The following is a 21124-nucleotide window of genomic DNA, read 5'->3' on the forward strand; positions in this document are numbered from 1 at the left end:
GCAACATACAAGCAACCCTGCAAAACCTTCCTCACCAACATTGCCAGCTGTGGGAATTATCTCACAAACCAGTTAACAGCCTGGGATGAAGGGTCTATTGTATGAAGATAGAGTGGGTTTATACATGTAGGAGTTTAGAAGAATGAGGGGGAAGAGAGTTCTGTGGTACAGTGACAGTTTCCCTGCTTCTGGGCCAGAAAACCTGTGTTCAAGTCTCACCTGCTCTGGAAGTGTTTCATAACATCTCTGAACAGGTTGATTAGGAAAATACCTCAAGGAACAAGGGGCAGTCCTATTAAAACACAAGACCCTGAGGGATTGTGACAGGCTATGTATCAGAAGCTATATCCTCTTGTGTGGGGAGACTAGAACTAGGTGACCCAATTTAAAAATAAGAGGCCTACTTTTTAAGATGGAGATGAGAAGACTTTTTTTCATTTTCCCAGGAAGTTTGTTAGTACGTGGAATTCTCTTTCCTAGAAGACAGTGGCTGAGTCATTGATTTATTCAAAAATGATTTGGGTTTTTAGTTGACAGGGAGGTCAAATGTAATGGGGAAGGGGGTACAAGTCAGGAAAGTAGATTTGAGACCACAACCAAATCAACTCGATCTTGCTGCACAGGTTAGAGAGCTGAATGGCCTAATCCCTATGTCACCTTCCCAAATCTGACTCATATCTATTGGATCCCTCTATACCCATCCATATATATGCCCCATCCCACTGGCAGGAGAGATTCAGAGAGTATTGTGCAATATTGTCAGATGTCGGTAACCCTGAATGTCATGTCACTAACACTGAATTTAGATTTCATGAAGTCTCATGGACTCAGGTCAAATGTGGGCATAGAAGCTTCCCGCCAATGATCACTCACCACCCTCTCTTAGGTGATGTATCCCTCTAGTTTGAACACCACTTGGAGGAAGCACTGAAGGTAGCAAGGACACAAAAGACCACCCCCACTCAGAGTACAATGTCCATCAAGAATAGCCACTGAACAAGCTGGCTAAGTTCTAAAACACTACATTTGTATCACAGCAAGTGTAATATGTGGAAATTACCCACTTCACCTGATCTCCCCCAGTCTATTGCATATGTAACTGTCCATGACAGTAGAAGTGACCACTAAAATGCCTTTGTGAGGACCAATTCCTACGTTTCTCTCTAGTGATACTTTCCCTTGTCACGTCATTTGGTACCACCAGCATATTAAGTAGCAGAGATTAAAACAGATCCAGAAGTCCAAAAGGCACTATGGGTCATGAACTGTAGTAGAACTGTAGCAATCTGCAACTCCATAGGCTGCCAAATTCTCTCACCTCCATCACAATATCAGATGGCTAATCCTGACTCAATGTACATCACAGGGTGTACCTGAAAATTAGATGCCAACCTGGTGAAGCCATGACAAAGGATTGCCTGCATTCCCACAGCAGAAACACGTTTAGGCAGACCAAAGCGCTCCGATCACAAACAGATCAAACCAATCGGGAAGAGCAAGAACTGCAGATGTTGGAGTCAGAGTCAATGCAGTGTGGAGCTGGAGGAACACAGCAGTTCAGGCAGCATCAGAGGAGCAGGACAGTCCACAGTTTGGGTCGGGACCCTTCGTCAGGACTGATGCAGAGTTCCGATCCTACACGTCGACTCTCCTGCTCCTCTGATGCTGCCTGACCTGCTGTGTTCCTCCAGCTCCACACTGCATTGACTCAGATTAGGCCAATACCAGGAAGCCCTGCTACATCCAGTTGTGAACCTTAGAATTCTGAGACTGGAAATTCTGAGCTGGCTAACTTCTGACTCCAGAAAGTCTGTCCAGCATCTACATGGTACAAGTCAGAGGTGTGATGGAATACGCTCTTCACTTTCCTGATTTGAGAGCGGATCCAAAAATTCTAAAGCTTAACACAACCTGGGCCGTAGCAGTCTGCTTGATTGGCATCCCATCCATCAACTTAAATATTCAACCCATCAATCAATGACACACGGTGGCCACAGTGTGTCCTATAGACAAGGTTCAGAGTAGCAACTGACCAAGGTTCCTTCCACAGCACCCTTCAAACCCAAGGTTTCTAACACTTGGAAAGATAAGGGCGTGGAGTCCCCCTCTAAGCCAGACCATCCTGGCCTGTAACTATTTTGGCATTTCTTCATTCTCATGTGATCAAAATTCTGGATCTACATTCCCAGTTGCGGTGTGCTGCAGTGGTTCAAGCAAGCAGCTCGCTGCCACCTTCTCAAGGGCAATTCGTGATGGGCAACAAATTGGGGCCTTCCCACTAACACCCACATCCCAAAAGGAATTTCAAAAATGCTGGACAATTAAGTGACAAACTGCATTTGAACATTTGTTAGACTGAAATTCTGACCCTTTTTGCTTTTCATTTCTTCTATTCAACAAAATTAATATTAATCTGCCCTGCTGTGTTCTCAGTTTGATGCATTACTGCTGCCTGAACAGTTTAAGGAATGCTCAGCTGCCAAATTCTAATAATTAATTCCAATGAGAATAGATTAAAGCTCAATACGCTCTTCAGTTTCTCAGAACACAGCATTCATATAAATAAATGTTGCTTTAAAATTTAGGTTTACACTGCTGCACAATGTAGAAATACAAAACACTAGTTACTCTAACATCTGGCATCAGGAAATTCCTGAAGTCTATACAGTCACGGTGCCTTGAAAATGTGCAGCTAATCAGAAATAACCAGCATGGGTTTATAAAAGGATGGTCATATCTGAAGAACCAAATTTAATTTTTTGATGAGGTGGCTAAAGCAGGGGAGAGGGAATGTCTATGTATGTTATTTATATGGACTTCCTAAAATTCCTCCAAAGTGACTAGCTAACGGAATTGAAGGCCAACTGTTGACCAGGTCAGGAGCATCAGAAGACAGGGTAGGAACACCGGTTAGACATGCTAATTAGCAGGATGTGACTTGCGGTGTCTGCAAGGAAATGTATTGACGCCTCAACTATTTACTGTATTTATTAAAGACTCAGGTGATGGGTTAAAAAGTTACACATTCAAGCTTTCTGACAATACATTGCAAACATTATAAATGGAGGCATGAAATTACAATATTTTATAATCTATTGGTAGATTTAATGAATGTACAAAATTGTGTGCCAAATGGATTTCAATGTAGACAAATATGAGGTCATCCACTTAGGAATGAAAAAGGAATAAAACAGGGTACTTTGTAAATGACAAAAAACTAGAAACATGAGCAGTCCAAAGGGACTTGGGATGTACTTCAGATACACTTATCATTAAAATATAATGAATGAGTAAAATAATGAAAATGTCTAATAGAGTGCTGGTCTTTATTTCTAAATAACTATAAGTGGGTAAAAGTCATGGTTCCAGCCATACAAAATCCTAAACAAACATAGCTTGGAGTACCATGAGCAGCTTTGGGTACTACAACTTAGGAGGATGAAGCGAGTTTGAGGAGAGCTCCTCATAGGTTTTTTCGAATAATATTTAAGATTTCAAAGATTAAATTACAAGGATAGTTTAAACAAACATGTATTCCCTGGAATTAGGAGGTTTATGGATGGTTTGGCAACATTTCTAAGTTATTAAAAGGAATAGTTTCTCAGCAGCTACCCTATCCCTTCTTGTTGGGGAGTCTCGAGGCATGAGCACAGATCTTTCAGGAGTGAAATTACAAAATACTGTTACACATACAGTATAAGTTTGGAATCCTACCACATATGGAAATTGATGCCAAAATGGTTTATGGTTTTAATAAGGGGACTGACATACTTTTGTTAACCAAAAGGTGTTAAGGGATATGAGGCACAGGATTAGAAATTATGATGTTAGATTACAGATCAGCCATAGTCCAACTGAATGGTGAAACAGGCTCAAGAGGGTGAATAGACTATTTCTGTTCTCTTGCTCCTAAAAGTTTGAAACAAGACTGTGAACTCAAAAAAAAACCAACGTAAAAGTACTGACTGGGAAAAGCAAGTGAAATTTTGGCTGCACAACTTTGTTTCATGCTTGTTGGAACATGTTTGCAATCTCTGCACAGTGACAGGAGAGCCTTGCAATGAGACTTGCTCAAATAGTCAAAATTGGCTGTCTGGAAGAATATTTTCTGGTGAACTTGACCTAAAATTGGCAAGACCTAGGCTTTGGCCCACTGCTTTTGCTTTCTAATCAGAAGAGCTCAATGTCATTAACTTAACCCATAGTGCACATAAGACATAATTTTCACACTTGAAACATTTCTTTTAAAAAAATTTATTAAAAATTTGAGCAGCTTTCTTCGCTAAGTCATTTTTGTTGACCAAGTTCGGCAGTACTCAAAAGGAATGTGGTCCAGGAACTATATTCACTCGTTAATTGATTCAGTAAGTCAGTTATAGAGTCACAGAGTCTGTAGCATCGGAAGACAAACACCTCCAGTACACATTGAACAATTGGTTTTAAGGATCCTGTTTTATTTCAAGGAGACACAGGCCAGGCGCTGAGCATTGAGCACTACAGAGAGAAAAGAAACATTCAATGAAATCATATTAAAATAAAAACTGTACAGGATTTCAAAACAAAATTATTCTATGATTTTACTAACTTTCTTCTTTAAAAGGAAATTATTTTCACCAATATCATCTCTGAATCTACTCTGCTCTGAGCACCCCAAAAAAGGCTTTCTTTTTGACTTGTGATACACTGGCACTAATGCATTACTGTGCAGGTGCAATGAGAAGTACACTGACTGCAAAAACTGTAAATTTGTTTACCAAGGTATCAATGTGCTATAAATCTGGTGATGCTAGAACACAATCAGGACCACATGAAAACAGTGGAAGTTTGTATTTACATTAGATTTACATTCTTTTGGAGTAAGCATGATCTATTGTTGGCATGCAGCATTACTAGGCTGCTGCCACAGTGACTATTACATTTTAAAATAGTCTTATTGAATATAATAAATATATATTTTCTAAAAATGGTTTGGTAATCCTCTTTCCTTATCCATGTGTAGGAGGTATTCTTCTTTCTTCAGTTCATCCTGGCAAACTCTTTCTTACTTCTCTATTTACTCTGGCTCTCTTTCCCACCAGCTCATTCTTGACCCTCCAGACTAGGCAAGTCCCAAGCTAGATGTGTTCTGAACTAGCTGGTTTCAGCTGGGGGTGAAGTTGGCACTTGGTCCTGGGTCAGGGAAAAATTAGCCAGCTTTCCTCCACCTGATCAATATTCCACTCAATATGTATATGTGGAATATTGTGTGAGGATCAAGTTAAATGTGAGATGCATCACATGCTAAGTAGTTTGACAGGATTCATTGCCAAAGTGCATGAATGAATAAAACCATTTTGTGAAGCACCAACACTCCTTGAACTATCCTCAAGGGACAGCATAAACAGCTTCAAAGCAGTAAGGATGGAGAGAAAGCTATTCAAATTTTACTTAAAAGTTAAACAATACTGGCAATGTGAACAAGTCACTGAAATATATATATCACACATAATAGACACAGTTTTGACTGATCAGGAATAATGAAGTAATCGGTAAGAGAATTTACAACGTTGATACTTACCTAACCTCTACTGATCAGAGTGATGAAATGAGAAATTTTGCTTATACAAGAAAATCTCTAACTGATACCTACACATCAAGACTATATCCTGGTTTCACAAAATAGCATGCGCGAATCATAAGCCTGATTGTGGTTGTGAACATTGCACATAGTTGGCATCACATATGGCCTCTAATTAATTTTAAAACACAAACTTCTGCATTGTTTTACCTGTTTGTTCCTGGCAGCAGGACCATGCAGAGTGTGTTGCTGGGTAACGCCCTGAAGAGTCTGCCTGCACGTCGATCTATTGTACTCATCAAGTTTTTCAATTCTTGCTCCTAGTTGATGCAAAGTACATTATTAGCACATCCAACTCTGAGTGAGATTTGTATCCTTTCTTATCCATTCATTCCATCATCATTCTACAGCTAACTCTTACCATCACTGCCCTGGACTACTGATTCAGAGCGCAGTGTTATGAGCAAGTTGGCAGCCCTTATATTTAATAATACTATTTCGATCTACTGTTAATAATAAATTCAACGAATAAGGAGGATTGAAATTGCACTTGAGTATCAGCATAGGGTACCATTTGTTACAAAAGCAGAAATTGTTGAAAAAACTCAGCAGGTCTTCAGCAGGACCCTTCTGAAGAAGAGTTACTGGACCTGAAAGGTTAACTCTGCTTTCTCTCCACAGATGCTGCCAGACCTGCTGTGTTTTTCTGGTTTTGTTTCCAATTTCAAGCATCTGCAGTTCTTATGGTTTTTTGTTTACCATTTGCTACAATTGTCTCAATGTCTAATTTAACAGCTGGCTATGACTAACAGCTTTTTCCAGTGGTATGGATCAATTGTAGTGTTTTGTCAGCATTGAGCACTTCATGTACTAATAGGTACTTTGAAGAACAGTCATTTTGTAATCTACTTCTGCAAAAGCAATTTTATATGTTGAAAGTTTGGGTACATCATTCTTAAACTACTTTACTTCTAATATTAAAATAATCAATGGTAAATGTAGGCTTCAGTGATTTATATGATATTTAAAATATTTCTCTTTCTCCTTTTGTAGTTCTTACTTCCTTTCATTTCTTCCTCTCAAACATGGTCAAGTAGCTTTATAATATTATGAAAGAGCAAGAAAATAGTTTAACAATAATAACTCACACACTGAGAAAGTTTCTCCTTTCTCTTCTCAAAAGAACATCTCTCTAATGGCAGAGGGTCAGATGTCCTGGGGTTCAGTGCAGTGTAAGACCTTTGAGCCACCCAGGATTGGAGGTGGTAGGGAGTGAGAGCTCTCAGTACATTCAGTCTTTGTTTTCTCACTTCTTGTCCATTCATAGCTGCCTGGGCCTTCAGAGCACTCTCCAAACTTCCGTATTCTAAACAGTAAATCACACAGAATAGTAATTCCAACCGAAGTCATGAAGTCAAGCAAAATTTCCCAAGAAATCCACCAGACAAATCTGAATCCTTCAGTTCCCTAACTCAACTTGTGCTTTGAAAGGGACCTCACGAATAAGTCTGGAATTAGAATTGTGATTTCAAGAAAATAGTTTCATTTCAAGCATTCATTTCTATAACCTAAAGATTTGGCTCTTACATCATCCTACCAGTTTCCATGAATTCTCAAGCCATGCAAGTGGTCAATTTAGAAAAAGATTGATTTTGAAAATTATATAACAAATCAATTCCATTTGTGCTATTTCTCTATTCTGCACAGTTGTCCACTCCAAGTGGAGTGAGCTTTGCGAAACTGATTCAAAGTCCTTGCTAAAGCTAGTCTGAACAGCCACTAGGATATTTTGAAGAAAGAAATGGACTATACTCAATTTTCTTTGCCCCCAGAGGGGAAATTTTCCAAATCAAAACATTGGGCACAATCCATCCTGATGCAGCATTGAATTCAAATGCACTGGGACATCGATTTCAGACGATTGCTTTGGGACAGAATAAAGAAAAAAAAATGATGGATTTATAACTGCAGAACAGAAAAGGCTTGCTTTCTCTCCCCTCTGATTTTCCCCTTAGCTTGTCAGCAGACAATATCTTGTGAAAAGCAAATTGAAAAAACACCAATAAATGCATGATGACTCCTTCAGTTTTATAGAAAACTTTCAACACTCGTTTGCTATGTGAAGCACAGTGAAAACATGTCTTTTCTACCAATTTGAAAACTTGTCAGCGAAAACTTTCACTGTATAGAATCTGAGATTTTCTTTTATCAAACCATGCTACTGATTTACTCACTTATAAAGCAATCCTCAGGCTTTGCATCAACATCACCACCAGGGTAAATAATTGCCTCAACATGTCCAAATTTGCTGAATTTATCATTGAGGTGTTTCTTTGTCAGAGTCTGTTGAATTCCTGACACATAAATAACTGCTCCGTTTATGATATCATTTTCCAGCTTCTTTAGGACACGATCACAATCCAGTGTGCTTTCTTTAATTGGTCTTTGAACCTGAAGAGTTAGAAAAAAAATACTGTTTCTAGCAGCAATTTTATTTAACATTAGTGCTGAACAGCAGGCTACCTCCTCAATATGGATCCAATTTAGACAAGTAGGAGAAAAGTTTCTCTCTCTCTCTGACGCATGCAAGAGTTTGACAGAAAATGAATTTTGACATTCCAGTCTGGAGTATTATAATTTTACAGCAGAAAACTACCCTGTTCAAGTTAATCAGAAGCACATGAAGCTCTGTATCAGGATCATGGATTAATCCCTTCTTAACAACACCAACAACTTTTCAGTTAAAAAGTTACAATAAACCTGATTAGTGACTGCACCTAACTTGCAGAAACTGAAGTGATTTTTTGTTGCACCAGTGCATTCATTGATTTTTCAGATTAATTAGAGCTGATTGGAATTGGTTCTTGTTCTACAACAGAGTAGGGAGCTAGTTATTTGGTGAGTCCCTGAGAAGTTTTACTTTATTCTTAAGCTTTAATATAGTGCACAGATTGGTGGTGAAGTTAACACAATATATAACAAGCGACATAAGTAAGTGAATAATGTAATTAAATAATTAAAACTCATTAGTGATGGAGGATGATGTTGCAGCGTGCGGGAACACCTGGGCACTGTCGTCATCCGGAGCTAACACGTTTGCAATAACTGTTTAAAGTTCAAGTAGTTTTGGCTCAGATCTAATGAGCTAGTGGCCAAACTACGGACTCTGCAGCACATCAGGGAAGGTGACAGAGTAGCTGTAGTAGTTGTGGTGAATAGTATAGTGAGGAGCTTTGACTCCATTCTCTGCAGCAGAGAGTGAGAATCCAGATGGCTGTGTTGTTTGCCTGCTGTCAGGGTTCAGGAAATCTGCTCAGGGCTAGGAAGGTACTTGCAGTGGGAGGGGGGAGGATTCAGCCATCATGGTCTGTGCAGGTTCCAACTACAAGCAGAATAAGGAAAGAGGTTCGGCATTGAATATTTAAAGAGCTTGGTACTAAATTAAAAAACAGAACCTCAAAAGGTTATAATCGCTGTTACTACCTCGGTTCAGTGTATATAGGTTCCTCAGAGGGTTGAGAATCTTTGGAACTCCTTGCCAGAGTGACATATGGTCAGAGTCCTTCTGTATATTTAAAGCCAAGATGGAGTCATTACCAATGAGGAATTAAGGGTTCCAGGGAAAGGGCTGGAAAGTGGATGAGAGCAGTGTCGGAACAGCCATGTTTCTATTGAATGGCACAGTAGGCTTGAGGGGCTGAACAACTCCCTCCTATTCTTATTTGTTATGGTCTTATAAGCATAGGGTACATAACATTAGAGAGAATGAATGCATGGCTCAAAGACTGGTGTGGGAGAAGTTCTGGTTCATGGGCCATTGGCATCAGCACTGGGGAAAGTCAGGGATGAACTATTTGCATGTCTACACTGAACTGCGGTGCTGTCAGTTTTTCTGACAAATTGCTGCACTAGGGAAGTCGAAAAGGTTTTAAACTAAACAGTGGGGGTAAAGGATCAAATGTAGAAAAATGTGGTATATCAAACAGCTAGGGAAAGCATCAAACTTAAGGGAAAAAGTATACAACTGTGCCAATATAAGTAGCAGGTCAAAGCATTGGTCAAAATATAAAGAATGGTAGAGAATAACTAAAAGGTTAGTTGAAGGAAGTAATTAGAGTAAGATAGGAACCTAGCTGGTAATATTAAAAATGGATAGCAAGCATTTCTATTGTATTTAAAAGAGTAAGTGAAGCGAACATTCGTCCCCTAGACAGTGAGAATGGGGAGTTAATAGTAGAAAATAAAGAAATGGCGGGTGAAATGAACAAATAGTTTGCTTCTGTCTTCACTATAAAGGATACAAATAGCATTCCAGTAATAGCTGTAAATCAAGATACAAAAGACAGAGGAACTGAGTGAAATTACAATCATGAGGGAAGTGAACTGATGGAGCCACAGGCTGGTAAGTCTGTGGGTTGATGGATCGCATCCTCAGATGTTAAAAAGAGACGACTGATGAACTTGTAGATATGTTGGTATAAATGTTCTAAAATTCCACAGATTCGGGAAAAGTTCCATCAGGTTGGAAAGTAAAAAATAAGGGAGGTAAGCAGAAAACAAGAATCTATATCCCAGTTAGTTTGACATCTCTCACGGGGAAGGCGTTAGAATCGATCATTGAAGAGGTTGTAAAAACACAAAGTAACTAGAAAGCAACAGCATGATTTCATAAAAGGGAAATTATTTAACCAATTTATTGGAAGCTCTGTGAAGAAGTTATAAGTGTTGTGGATAAAGGAGAGCCTGCAGATATACTACATTTGGTTTTCCAGACAGCATTTGCCAAATCAAAGCTTTCTGCAGAAAATAAAAGCTCGTAGTACAGGGCAATATTCCCTTTAATTTTTCCTGCTACTGCATGGACCTCCGAGGTCTGCACAGCTTACTGGAACATTGGACATACATAGGTGGGTCAGTGAGTGCGCACAGATCTGGCAGATTAATTACCATGTTTGAAAATGTGAAGTGGTTCAGATTGGCAGGAAGAATGAAGAAACAGAACATTACTTAAAGGGAGAATGACTGCAGAGTGTCACAATAATGATAAAAATAGATTGTCATTTTTCTTTTGTCTTCTATCCTCTGAGTCAATGCCTGGGATCTTTCATGGACTAAAATGATTGTTGAAAAGAAAAAACACTAACTTAAGATAGCAACAGCAGTCATTTGAACGGATTTAGCCAAGTTTGTGAAGCTGTCAATATACAACAATTATTCTGAAGCAGAATTAACAACTGTAAAAAGCATTGAAATCCAGATCTGCATCTCCTGGTTGATTCATACCTTTCTTAAAGTGTCACATATCTGGATGAAAATCCCCTGCAGCAACAAGGTCAGACATGAACTGTATTTCAGACAGTTTTTAGAGCAGACAGAAGGGATGATGGATTCAGAACAGCAGAACTTGACAGGCTTGCTCTCCATCTCTACCATTTCTCTCAGCCTCTCAGAAGACCACAGTCGACGAGAAGCAAATCGGAGCAACATCCATTCACGCAGAACTTAAAAGTATCTACAAACTTGTCTACTGCTGAGGATACAAGTTTAATTCATGATTTGTTGCTTAATTAATTACAACTGTGCTCTCACGTTAAGACCTGACACTTCAAGGATTTTGAGGACTTCTTATCCTTGATTTTCCATTAGGCTGTCTCCTACTTTTAAAATTTATACTTGTGTTGGAGTTCGATGTTGCTTTTTTATTACTTTCATGGGGTTTGTTAACAACATCATTCTTATCTTTCACTCGAGAGAACTTTGTAACTAGCTCCTTAATCTGAAATACTACTGTGGTTTAATGAAGTGTGATATAGCTACATGCCATAAAGAATTAAAAATCTTTGTTATGGTCAACTGGGGCAGCTTAAACAGAGAGGAATGATTCATCCCTTCTTGGTTGTAACACTGGTAAGGCACAGAATGGGTATAGATACTATACCTAGCCTAGGACACTTGCATTGGTGACAATGGCTACAAACAGTTTGATCTTGGCAGTAACATTTTAATTCTCAATAATAAAAACATCCTCCCTCAAAATGAAATTAATTGACTAACTTATCTTGATATTAAATGGAATTTAATTAATTTGCTTATTACAGCAAATGAGCCTAATTCAAGATTCATAACAGTCATTGAAAAACAGAAGAGAACGTTCTTGCTATGTTAAGTGCAAAAATTCAGACAAAATTTAATTTATTATCCATTACTAAAAATAAGGCAACTGCACACGAGAAATATAGGCTACAGCAGAATGCAGAGACTGACAGGTGACTTAGCTGGTATTGTGCATGTGCAAAGCTTTAATACTTCAAAAGGACTGATCTGTGAGACACTGAGACTTTGTCTTACAATTTTTTGCAACTATCAAAAGAATTCTGAAAGGGGCAAAAGAAAATTCAAATTTCAGTGCTGTTACCGTAATGGGAAATCGACCCATAGTGCTTCCATTTAATGTTAGCACAGCAAGGTGTGCACTTTCAGGGAGTGCATACTCAATACGCACATAGGGCTGTAAAGAGAATGAAAATAAAATTACACTACATGCAAAAATCATGCACTTTTATATATTTTACAATATACTTCTTGCTTTATTAACTAACAAGATGCTTAAAAAAATCAACAGCATTTATAGAGTAGCTTTCATGATCTTGGGGTGTCCAAAATTAATCATTTCTGAAGTGTATTATGGGGAAACATCACAACAAATGTGCTTACTGTTCCAACATGCAGCAGTAAATGATCTGTTAATCTGTTTTGTGGTGATAATGTTCGAAGGACAGGAAATGAGGAGAATTACCCAGTCTTCTTTAAATAACAACATAAGAGGTCAGATAAAGCCGCGGCTTAACATTTCATTGAAAGTATGGTATCCAGAGAGTACTGCAGTACCCTAGTACAGTAGTGGAGTCCTATTCTAGATGTTATACTTAAGTCCACAATTTCAATACTTAGGTGAGAGTGTAACAAAAGTATGGACGTTGATCCTCAAACTTAGCCATTAAATAAGCACAAGGGGCTGAAAGTTTTACATGACTCAAAAGGATTGTTGAGAATTACTGTAGGAGGTAATTTCTGGTGATACTTTTTCAAGAACTGGCAGGTGCTTCAAGATTAGCTCTACAGATATCACAGTGTGCTTACCAAAGCCACTCTCAATGTAGTAGCCATTCTTTTGCTCTTGCTCCCTAAAGTAAGCTTGGTGTCTGCACACACACACCATCATACTCTTTCCAATTGTACCTGCCATATTGTGCTTAGAAGCACATGGCCCAACACTGATTCTTAAACACCATCACTGATTCCGCTTTATTTTAGAATTTTACATTTACCATGCTTGAAGCAGCTGGACCAACGACTCTTACACACACGGCAATACTAGGAAAAGGGTTTATATCAAGAGCTCAAATTCATGTGGTGGATTACTTTCTACATCATCGATTGCTTCTCTACCTCCCATTCCTTATTCAGGTCCTGTAGGCATTATCATCCCCTCTAATCCTTACAGCCTTCATTTCTCTCTTAGTTTTTCCAGCTCCCGCTTCAACTTAATCCTAGCAGTGCATCTAACTCCAGCACAGGCCCGATCATTTATGCCATATTTATCATAATCCACTATTTATACACCTATTGACCTAACAGTTTGTTAGTACCATTGGAGTTAATCACAAAGGGCCTGCTTATGACACAGGAGTGAACAATCTATTCATGGCAGACATTCACATGAGCACCAACTGTGCTGAGAGAGAAAGCTAATGGTTAAACAACAAACATTGCTCCCTCTAGTGGACTGAAAATATTTGAAAAATGACACATCTGTTACACACTAGTTTTGCATGTTGTAGCTAAGAATTTCTGAAACATAAAGGACCCTTTCCATTTTAGTTGAACTTTGACTGCTTGTACCTTGTGTGTTTCTGTGATAACACTGAAGGAACTGATGGAACCACAATTCTGGAATGTTCTTTCAACAGATGTTAAACAGAAATCCTTACAAAATGGACCAGCATACACAGTACACATTTCTGACAACTTCTGTCTCATCTGTGGGGAGATTTGAAACTAGATCAGAATTAATGCATATTAACACGTTATCTGATGAAGGGTAATGATCTCCAGGTATCTGTAATTCTATAAGTTCATTAAGTTGCTTTTTAAGGTAGTGCACTTCAATATTACTGGTACACTTTGGCTGTACTATCAATAAAATGACCGGCAGCACTTCCTCTCTTCGGCAACCTCCATCAAAGAAAGGAACAGGAGCAGCAATGTCATCGATAGCCCATTAACTCAAAACACAAACCATCCTAACATAAACACATCTGCAACCGATATCCTGGAATTCCCTACCTAACACCAGTTTTGGTGCATCAGCATCACAAGTGCTGAGCAGTGTGAAGACAAGGCTCACTATCACCTTCTCAGGCCAACTAAGGTTGAGTAATAAATACAGCCTTGCAAGGTGTGCCCACAACCCGTTTTTTTCTAACCAACCTGTTCAGAGATGTTATTGCATACCTCTGGAGCAGGTGGGACCTAAACCCAGGCCTCTCAGTCCAGGGTTAGGGACACTATCATTGCACCACAAGAGGGCCGCTGTGCCCAGAACCTGAGTTCAATTAGAAAATAAAACACGCGCAAAAACCCATTAAGTCCTTATAAAAAGCCAAAGAAACTCATCAATTTTAGAATCACAGAAGCTGCCTCACATTTAGAATCATAGAATCCGTACAGTCTAGAAGCAGGCCATTCAGCCCACATTGACCCTCCAAAGAGCATCCCACCCAGACTAATGCCCCTATCCTATCCCTGCATTTCCCATGGATAATTGACCTAACCTGCACATCTTTGGACTGTGGGAGGAAACTGAAGCACTTGAACATGGAGAATATGCAAACTCCACACAGAGTGAGAGTGAATTACACCCAGGACCCTGGGACTGTCGGGCAGCAGTGCTAACCACTGAACCACTGTGCCACCCTTCCTGGACGCTGGATCATTTTAGCAGCCCCTCCAGTTTGCTCATGAAATTATAATTGGAACCATAGGTGGCCTCCAGAGTTCAATTATAGGAGGGTATTGCTAGCAGGATATAACCATTTGGCTCTAGTTCAGGATAATCTTCATATTCTTTTACTGGTGATTGCAAAAGACTGTGACAAATGAGGAAAATATGTATAATAATAAAGTTGCACTTCTTAGTTATTTAATAGCCAAATTATTCCTAAAGTTGATGCCGTGCATGTTTGCATGTTTATGCAAATAAATAAGAATTTTGCAGAATATATTCACTTTGACACAATATGCTGTGATAAAACTAAATAACTGTACAGAGATCTGCTATTGTAATGTCGTACCTTTTCGTGTAGTAATCCCTCATGAATCTTCATATTTAGATTACACTCACTGTATTCAGAATAAGATGTAAAGTGACTTAAACTTAACGAGGCAACTGGGATCTCAGTCTGAGCTTGCTGAACAACCTGCAGAAAACATATTCAAGAATAGTCTGAGGACATTTCAAGTAAACAGTGAGAAAATACTGCAACTTTAGATATTTTCAGGTCATTAAACCAAACGATCTACATGAAAAACATGAATTACAATCAAATGGCCGATGCATTCTATTTTAAAACTTGGTAAAAACTTTCTGTACCTACATCAATGAGAACATCAATTATAAGAGGATCCATACTTGTTTGCAGTTCCAGTCACACTTGTAGAAGGCACAGCAATAAGCCTTTATAATGGTTATCAAGAATAGAAGTAACTTTTGAGCTAAGGAAAAGTTACTGTGTTTAGCAGTAGTAAGTCAGTAGGCATTAACTCTTGCTCAAAATCACTTAGCATTCTCACTTTCCTGAGTGGAATCTGCCATACTCAGTAGCCCTGAAAGCAGTTGCCATTGACACCTAGCTAGAAAAGCCCGTTTTAAATATGTTCCACCAATTTCATCCCTCGCACAGAGGTATGCCAATTCAACTCTCTGCTGAAAGGAATTATCATTTTACACCATTGCTGAGTTTGCACAAAGCTAGTTTGGTACTGTTCCCAGTTTCTCTGCCTTTGGATCCCTGGGCTTCAAAACTGCCCCACTCCTCTCCCGTCCTGCTTCCTGTCCTCTGTTCTACACTTACTTCTTTTTTTCCCTTCCCATGCTACATCCGCCTCCCTCATTGCACAAGATCTATTTATCCCTCTTGTTTTAATGCTGTTTGACGTCGATAGCAAATTTGGCCTTGCCGTACCATGTGATATTATTTACTATGATAACATTAATAAGAACTTTCATCATTGTAAAAAATTCATGATACTGCATACATACAGAAATACAACCAACACAAAAAAAATGTTCAAATAAGTTAAGCTGTTGTCCTTATAGGATAGTGTAACTGTCAGTTCTGCCACAGTTGTTCATGTTGTCAAGGGAAGTTCACAAACAGAAGAATTTTAAGAACCGATTCTAATTGTATTGATCAACTAGTTATGCTCATGTAGAGGGTTGAATATATCATGTCCATTTACAGTCATGGAAAGAATTCTCAAAGATTTCTGAACAGAAATCTCTGGTTATATACTGGTATATAGCTGGTATATCACTTACCTCCTTGTCTGTTTTACATTCAATTTTATGCCAGGCTTCTTGATGAATCAGCTCCTTCATTGCTTTACTTGTGCCTAGTAGAACTGCTTTCTGATCATGTGTACCCAATTTGTTAACCAAACTAGATGGAAGAAAAGATATTCTTGTTACTTGCATTGCACATCCATTATTGCCTCCTCTAAACTAATATCAGAGAGCACTATACGACTTTTGTTGCAGAGTGAGTTAAAGTAATTTGCCTTGAGTATAATACTCTTATTTGAACTATTGCAAAATAGAATGAGAATAAATAAATGAGAACTCAAAGGTGGCATGCAATATCAAAAGTATTCTGATGTGAGGGCTGCTTTGGAACTGTTCTGAAGAAGGATCACTGGACCTGAAACGTTAACTCTGATTTTTTCTTCACAGATGCTGCCAGACCTGCTGAGCTTTCCCAGCTACTTCTGTTTTTGTTACAGAGGTAAATATTTTGCTCTTTTTGCTCTTTACCCATTTATGACATAGATAAATTTTTAGCACTGTAGTCATTATGGATTGTCAAAACCTGTTCTCCCTAATTCATCAGTGTGTAACTGAAATATACAAGCCTTGATAGTGCTAAATTTGATTCACTGTATTGAGTTAACTGACCTCTGCTAAGTCAGTGCTTTAACTATGAATTAGGGACAAGTAATAAAAGCTGGTCAAGCCCATGACATCCCCATGAAGGAATAAAATTTAAGAACCAACCCACAAAAAGACTAATAAATCAAACAAAGAACATTCTGAGTGGCCATTTTAATAAACACTAAATCATTAATTTATATTAAGAAAGAATGAAGATGTTTTGCCATCACCTTATAAGGCCATACTCAGTGTTAACACTTTAAAGGTTTAATGGGATGGTTATGATTGAGTAATGTGACAGGTTGTTAGCATTTATTATCTCTTATAATAGGAAGAACAGGAAGATAAACATTTTCTCATTAGGGTGGGGTGAGGAAGGTTATGGTAATCAAGATCTGTCTGAAGTCAGGCTTGCTGCTAGAAGGCACGCATGCTGATAAATGTTTGCAAGGAAGATAAACCACCACAATCTGGCAGATCTGTGGCACTTTAACTCACTGACAGAACCTGGAGGATGGACCAGGCCCTTGGGGTTGGGATTCATTGCATTCAGCAAGTCACTGTCCTGATAGGTGGCGTAATGCTCAGCATTTTTGTTCAAAGAATGTTCAAGATAGTAATGGGTTGTTATGCACGTCAGACAAAAATAAATGCCAAATACATTAGATACTGGACTATTCAGATTTTAGTAGCTGGCAGTGTTAACTTCAGTACACTTTCCATGCACTTTCATCCTGTAAGAAAATGATTGCAGAATTTCTTTGGAGGAAAAGAGGAAGAACTCCAGAAAATGCTTTAAGCAGAAACTTGTTATCTAACTATCATTCCCCTGAAGGGATAGTAAAAACTCAAGATTCCTGCATGCCCAGTGTCACAGCTCTCCATTGAAGCACTACACTGTACGTGAAATTAAAAGATTGTGCAAGCAAATCCAGGGGAACTTCATTTTATACAGCATCATGCTGTTAAAAGATCTGTGGTTTCTCAGTACAGAACAGTCTAAATACAAATTCTTTCGAAGTGATAAAATATCATGAACTAACCTGCCACAATGGAAGGATGGTCTGCCTAAAAATCCATCTACCTTGCTGCAGTTTGCTTTCAGGTAATCTGACAGCCTGTTTGTCTGACTTCTACCTTCAGGCTGTGTTGTGAAATTATCTCCTGCTGGCTGTTTACCTTGGAAATTCTCCAGATTCAACTTTGCTACCTGTAACCAAAGCATTAGCTGAATTTTAATGAACTACACCCAATGCACAGATAGATAATTTAAATATTCTGGGCTCTGTACATAAAGATGACTTGATTTCAAATAAACCTGCTAATTCATTGGAGGTGTTAAAACGCTGCTCATCAAGACCATTTACATTCACCACAATTGATTCCATGCTCCCAGCAGCTACTTACAACGGCAAATGCCAGGCAACTAAGCGAAAAGACAGTTTTAAAACAATTAAATAGTGGGGTGTACTCTGTATTGACATTAAATGTGGATATCTTAAGATACAAAGCATGTATTTGAAACAAAAGAAGTAGTGACTATGCAGAGCACAAGGTGATATGATCATCCCAAGATAAAGAAACACTTCTGCCACCCAAGTCGCCTTAAGTTACATAAAAAAAAACAGCTGGAATGAAAAGTGCAATAAGGTTTCCTGCCAACTAAAAGTACATTCTTTGCAAAGGAGTTATGTTAATGAGAACCTGCACCAAAATCCACATTATTTGGGATACTTCTGCCCCCTGCTGCTCCCTAAACAGCAGGAGAACAAGATAAATTGGATCAGTGTTTCCTTCCATGAGGCCTTGAGGTTCCATGGTATTCAACTAGGTGACGACAAAGACTCAACCTTCAGCACTGTGCATCAGGAAGATAATTTCAGAAAAAGCAGCCAATTACTACAATATAATAACGCAACAACCTCTAAAACTGAAGAGCAAAGATATTTCATCAAGAGAAACAAAAAAACTAACAGAATTTGTGGTCCGATCTACTATAGTTGCCAGATTGTTAACAATGGAGGCATGTTGAAAAACTGCAGACTTGATCGGTGAAGTGATATTTAAATACATTTCGATTTCTGCTTCTGCATTAAAATAATGAAAACATAGTCACTTCTGTGCATACCCTTAGTTTTCTAACTGCTCTTACAATATCTCTCTGCGCCAATTTTCCAACCTGAGAGTTATAGGAATTTGTGCGAATTGCTAGAGATCACAATTTCAGGCAAAGTCAGTCTCTGCTGCTGCCTGAAATAAGCAGCATTGTAATTTCTGGGAAGCTTTCACATCATGTAAAGCTTTAAGTGACTCTGGTATTAAAAAAAAATACTTGCTGCTTCCAAAATACAGCTATCACAGTTGCAGAAGTTTAACCTTTGCAGCTGCCGGGGAGGCTATTTGCAAGTCAGAAACACAAGAAGTCATAGAGTGAATTTGTTCGCATCTCTTCAACTTGGCCACAGTAGTAACCTCCCATTCTGGGTTTCCTGACCAATAACAGCAGAGAGGCAGGCGAGATCATTACATAAAGCCTTAGACGCTGGGGAAATCCATCTGCTGACGTTTAAAACCAGAATTGTAGGGCCAAATTTCAGAAATTGGCCTTTCCGCATATTTGAATCGCAGAATTGCCTGTGCCACCAGGGGTTTTCCTACTTAAGTTCAAATGTGGCATTGATTAATGCAAACAATGACAGGGCAATGCTGTGTCCCCAGCATTAAGCCGTTGCCCTATTTTAGCAACCCTTACACACCTACATTTGGTCCTATTTTTGCAGGTTAATTAAAATTTCATCTCCAGGGTTTTATAATTAATTTGCATACTTTGCTTTAGTGGTGTTCTGATCAATGCAGAGGAAAATGCCAGCATCAAGTCTATAAAATCCAAATAAGATTACTCCCACTGATCAAAACTAACACTTACAATTTTTGATTGTTAACACACCTTCATGGGTCCCTGGTTGATGAAATATTGTGCCAACTCCAGAGCTGTTCTTGCATCTTCAGATGCATCATGACCAACCATTTCTTCTGACTGAATTTCCTTTCTGCTTGGAAAGAATTATACACTTAAAGATAGATGTTGAGAAAAATGCATCTATAAGGTCTTATTTCATGCAAGAATGTAGAAGACCAGATTATAAATTTCAAATTCTACTATGGAAAATTCTCTAAGCTTTAAAGGCCCTTCTAATTCAGGTGGTGAGGATAGATTGAAGAAGTTAGGACTGTTCTCCTTGGAGAGAAGAAGGCTGACAGGAAATTTGATTGAAGTTTTCATAATCAGGAATAGGCTGGATAGATCAGATAAGGATATGCTGTTCCCACTTGTAAAATGAACAAGAAGGCATAGATTTAAAAGTGAAGTGCAAAGAAAGCAAGGGTGACGTGAGAATTTTTCTTACCTCCACTTAGTGAGCAGTTAGGGTATGGATGCACTGACCTGAGGTGTGGTGGAGGCAAGTTTAATTAAGGGATTAAAGAGGGCATTGGATAATTATTTGAATAGAAAGGGCATGGGGAAAAAGTAAGAGATTGGCATTAGGTAATGATGCATGTTGAAGAGCCTGTGCAGGTATGGTGGGCCGAAAGCCACCTTTTCAGCCATAACAATTCTTTTATTCTGTGAAAAGGGAGGGAAGAGGAAAAATGTGTTTGGCTGTGGCTTCATGCCTAATGATACAACTTAATTCAATAAATACTGGTGGGATGGATGAAGAACAAAGGAAACCCTATTACAGTTCTGGCAAGGAGGAACAGGACTGAGAACAGGAGTAGGGTACGAAAGAAAAAAAAATTGGATGTGGTCAAGGGCACTGCCAACTACAGTGGGAAAAGAGTATGAATCCCTAGTTGAGAAAATAGGAGATTTATTGGAAGCACTGGCATGCACGATTGTATTGCCCAAACAGACGCAACAAAGGCGGAGGAACTGGGAGAATGAAATAGATTCATTATAGGAAAGAGGGTACAAAGAAGTGTCATCAAGGTAACTACAAGAATCAATGGCCTTATAGTGAATATTTGTTGAGAGGAAAGGGAAGAGAGTTGGAGCTAGATCAGTTGAATGTGAGAAAAGGATAGATATTGGGAGCACAGTGGACAAAATTTCCCAGCTCAGTCTCTGAAAAGGAAATGGCACCGATATTCATTAAAGAATGGAGAAATTGAGGGAGGAGGCCTGAGTCGGTCTGGAATGTTCCATATATCCCACAAAAAGGCAAGCACATCCAGAACCCAAGCTGATGCCCTCTACACTTCTCATTTGGAAGAAGCAAGAGGATTTAAAGGAAAAGTTGTTCAATATTAAGACGTTGTTGAGAGAAGGAAGTGGACAGTGGATGGGAGCTAGTTGG

At 38.8% G+C, this 21124-nt stretch overlaps 1 protein-coding gene across 3 annotated transcripts; it reads right to left on the reverse strand.

Annotated features, from left to right (window-relative positions):
* Window positions 1–4238: 4238 nt before the first annotated feature.
* rexo5 (RNA exonuclease 5) lies at window positions 4239–21118 on the reverse strand. 3 transcript variants are annotated; one of them, XM_048592816.1, is made up of 10 exons: window positions 19714–21118; window positions 17810–17976; window positions 16158–16278; window positions 14911–15036; window positions 13460–13597; window positions 11973–12065; window positions 7792–8008; window positions 6706–6923; window positions 5768–5877; window positions 4239–4494 (listed from the first exon to the last, which is right to left on the reverse strand). In XM_048592816.1, the coding sequence occupies exons 1-10, from the start codon at window positions 19792–19794 to the stop codon at window positions 4440–4442; spliced, it is 1326 nt and encodes a 441-aa protein (XP_048448773.1). In that variant the 5' UTR covers window positions 19795–21118; the 3' UTR covers window positions 4239–4439. The 3 variants fall into 3 exon arrangements, with proteins under 3 accessions (XP_048448773.1, XP_048448775.1, XP_048448776.1); XM_048592818.1 differs by lacking the exon at window positions 13460–13597; XM_048592819.1 differs by lacking the exon at window positions 17810–17976 and having other exon boundaries at window positions 19714–19809.
* Window positions 21119–21124: the final 6 nt, after the last annotated feature.

The sequence above is a fragment of the Rhincodon typus genome, unplaced genomic scaffold, assembly GCF_021869965.1.
Source record: "Rhincodon typus isolate 14 unplaced genomic scaffold, sRhiTyp1.1 hic_rhity00001856, whole genome shotgun sequence".
NCBI classification, from domain to species: Eukaryota; Metazoa; Chordata; class Chondrichthyes; order Orectolobiformes; family Rhincodontidae; genus Rhincodon; species Rhincodon typus.